Here is a 3705-nt window from a genome sequence, read left to right on the forward strand (position 1 = left end):
ACAGCTAATTACTGTATGTATCAATCAATTAATCATTACTCCATACATATTCATTTGATATGTTATACTTACAGTTTATATACATACTGTATATACTCGATCAACATAAATATATTATACATTGTAAATGTAAAGCTAAGTAAACAGATGTATCACCAAAGATAAATATTATACAAAATATTCACTCTCAAACTCGGTATTATGTCTCTACCAAAAAAAAAAAAAAAAACAACAAAAAAACAATTTGTATATATTTTTTTATTTCAGTTACTATGTAAATTGTTATCATTATGTCTGTGTGAACCTTTTCTTTTCCCCAAACCCAAATATTTTCCATCCCACAAAAAAAAGGTACAAAAAAACATTTGGAGCATACAGTACTGTAGGGAGATAAGAAAGGGGAGCTCTCTGCCTCGTGGGCAGGATATAGTTACTGGAGGAGACCATACACAAGCACTGAATCGAACACTTGTTGACCATTGTATCAATAACACTACATTGGAATTGGTGTAACACTACAACACATCACACACAGGTTTACGGGCTCTGAACACTGCTGGTTACACAGTATCATATTATGTCATTTACAGGACATACAATTTGGGTTACAAGATATGTGTACAAAGTATTGCTTCCTTAACCTGGTGCTGGATCCCCTGCCTGCACTGTGTCTTCTCCTGTCTGGACCACATAGTTTCTCTTCGGGAGTGTAAAAAACGTATTCATTGTGTCTGCTCTTCTATGTAGCAGCGTCAGGCAAAGAATGTGTTACAGTATTCCCAGCAAGTAATCAAGCTACAGCACATGTATGTTAGAGTTTCATGACCTGTAGCTCTTTGCTTACCACCTACATGGCAGTGTACATACGTGAGAGCTGGTCCTTCGCCTTCACACTAGATATACAGATGTGGCCACATGTTTTCTGCTGCTCGCCCAGAAAAAATCTAGGAAAATCTGCTGCTCTCACAGAAACGCTGCAACATCTGTGAGACCCTGACTGGCACTGAGGTTGAAGCAGGAGAACCTGGTTCAATTCCAAGTGTCGGCTTATTGTAACCTTGGGCAAGTAACTTTATCTCCCTGTGCCTCAGCCACCAAAAAAACATAGATTCTAAGCTCTATGGGGCAGGAACCTGTGACTGCAAACATGTCTCTGTAAGGTACTACGTAAAACTAGCAGCTATATTTCTGCTATTTGAATGCAGACTGATGGCCCATCGGATTAACACAGCAGGGGGCTCTGCTATTTGAATGGCACTACAGGGAACCCCTGCTGTATTAATCCAATGGGCCATTAGTTTGCATTCAAATAGCAGAAAAATCTCACAGAAGATTTCAACGCTTCTGTGAGGTAGCCACAGATTTTCCTAGATTTTTCCTGGGCTAGCAGAAGAAAACATCTGGCCACATCTGTAAACACACAACGATATCAAGAATATTCGAGAAGCTGGAATCAGAACATGAGTGGATTTCAAGGCTTCTCTTGGCGCTCCCAGGGCATTGGGTCATTTTCTTCTCCAGCTGTAGTATTCCTGCGGTCCTGCCAAAAGTGTTCCACATCTGGAAGAATTTTCTCCTCTTTCTGATCCGGATCCTTTGAGGTGTGTAGCCCAGGTATTGTTTGTAAGTCTTGCAAGGACTGGATGGTGCTAGTGACCATATCGGACCCATTTTCTCCAGCTCTGGTGTGGCCCTCTCCATTGCAATTTTTGCAACTCATCATCAGCCAGATGTTTTGGAAGCCTTCCCTGAATTCATCAGATACAGCCAAAAACACACCCGGGTTCAGAGTACTGTTCAGGAACATGATCACCTGAGCTAGAACCATTAGTGCAGTTGGTGGCTGGAGTGTTCCAAAACTGCTGTGCCTGGCCCATATCCATACAATCCATTCCGGGAGCCACATGGCTTCAAAGGCAAGGCTCACACTCATAAGCATGGAGGTGATTTTTCTGCTCAGGATCCTGGGGTTGGGGACCCTGTTTCTCCTCTCTTTTCTCCTCCTGAGAGCTCGCATGTAGCAAGAGATGGTGAAAAACATGGGCAGCACGTAAGCGACAAGAGGGTACAATTTGCTGAAGACATTCATGAAATAGGAGGCATATTCTGGGATATCAAAGATACAAAATAGACCTTCCTGCTTCATCTCAAGACGTGTGTATATCAAATGTGGAAGAGGCAACAGGAAAGACAAGGTCCAGATGAGGATCAGGAGAACAAGGACATGCTTTTTATTGAAGCTTAGAAACTTTGGTGGAGTGACCACATGCTTGTACCTTGCTTGACCGATTGCAGCCAGGGTGAAACTTTTGACTATTAAGCAACTGTGTAGAAACCATTCTGTAGTTTTGCAAACAAAGCTTCCAAAAACCCAAGATTTCTTGGCATAGGTGACAATGCGAACTGGGATGCAAAATAATATCAGCAACAGGTCAGTGGCACCCAGGTTGATGACCAAAGTGTTCACCACTGAACATTTCCCTTTCCTGAAATCGTGGAGGAGGATAGCGATGACCATCAGGTTCCCTGCAAATCCTACCAGGCAAATCGTAGACAAAATCAGGGGCAAAACCACAGTGGTTTCCATTGCCACTTCAGAGGATTGTAATCCACCAGCAAATGATATAGTCTGCGAGCTATTCATGGTCCTCAAAGAGTAACCGGCATCTCTCGTAATGGCAGAGTGAAGGATGGAAAGGGAATTAAGGAGAAAATAATGGGATGTGAGGAGAACAAAGCGACCCCTTGTATGTTCTGGCAGCGCCTCAAACTTGCACTACCCTGTGACAGCTGGAAAACGAGAGACCACTACAGGTCCCCTCAATCTTCTTCTCAAACACCACAGCTCTGCTCCCGAGGAGAAATCCTGGAGTGGAGATGGCAATAATTGCCTGATTATACTTGCCAAAAAAAATGACGTGAGTATATTAAACTTGTTGGTTGCAAGACAACCTCCCACAGTAAGGAGGTATGGGGAGACCAGCAGCTAGTTTCAGTCTGTACACAGTAGGCAGGACTGGCTCTGATTACTGAAGTGACTGTGGCACAGCTACCCCCTGACGAGGGGTTAATGCTCCTTACTGTAGCTGTGTGTTTATTATCCCCCAGTTTCCAGTTCTCCTCCGCGGCTTCTTCTCCCTGTGTGCTGTCCAGCAAGCCGTGGTGCTGAAATATTCCCTACCTTGTACAATAGGCGAGGCGTGGAATCTGTATATGCCTATCAACAGATTTGCTACTACAGTATCTATCACCCTCCCCTTTCTCTCCATAATCTCCCTCCTTTTCTCCATTAATAGTTCTTATTTTTCATGATTTAGTGTACCCTCTCTTTCATTAAATCTCTGTGTGTGTGTGTGTGTGTGTGTGTGTGTGTGTGTGTGTGTGTGTGTGTGTGTGTGTGTGTGTGTGTGTGTGTGTGTGTGTGTGTGTGTGTGTGTGTGTGTCTGCCTGTGCTCCTTTTTCCATACTATTTATCTCACAAAACCAACTTAAAATCTAAAACATCACAATGCATTTTATATAAAACAACATGTGAATATTGCATTCACATATTTTTTCGTAATTGTATTATTATAGTAACTAGGGACATTTGCTTTATTATAAAATGTGTTGTGAATAATAGTGAAAATAATACTGATCATGATGATAATAATAATAATAATAATAATAATAATAATAATAATAATAATAACAAATATCAATCTA

At 41.8% G+C, this 3705-nt stretch overlaps 1 protein-coding gene across 1 annotated transcript; it reads right to left on the reverse strand.

Annotated features, from left to right (window-relative positions):
* Nucleotides 1-249: 249 nt before the first annotated feature.
* Nucleotides 250-3433, reverse strand: LOC142467866 (G-protein coupled receptor 151-like). The gene has a single exon (XM_075573799.1). It carries the CDS (start codon nt 2642-2644, stop codon nt 1472-1474), a length of 1173 nt encoding a protein of 390 aa, XP_075429914.1. The 5' UTR covers nt 2645-3433; the 3' UTR covers nt 250-1471.
* Between the last annotated feature and the right edge of the window lie 272 nt (nt 3434-3705).

This window comes from Ascaphus truei, chromosome 1, assembly GCF_040206685.1.
Source record: "Ascaphus truei isolate aAscTru1 chromosome 1, aAscTru1.hap1, whole genome shotgun sequence".
In the NCBI taxonomy this organism is placed as follows: domain Eukaryota; kingdom Metazoa; phylum Chordata; class Amphibia; order Anura; family Ascaphidae; genus Ascaphus; species Ascaphus truei.

Coding starts and splice junctions, on each gene's coding strand:
- LOC142467866 (XM_075573799.1), bottom strand. CDS start 2,644: ATGAATAGCTCGCAGACTATATCATTTGCTGGTGGATTACAATCCTCT.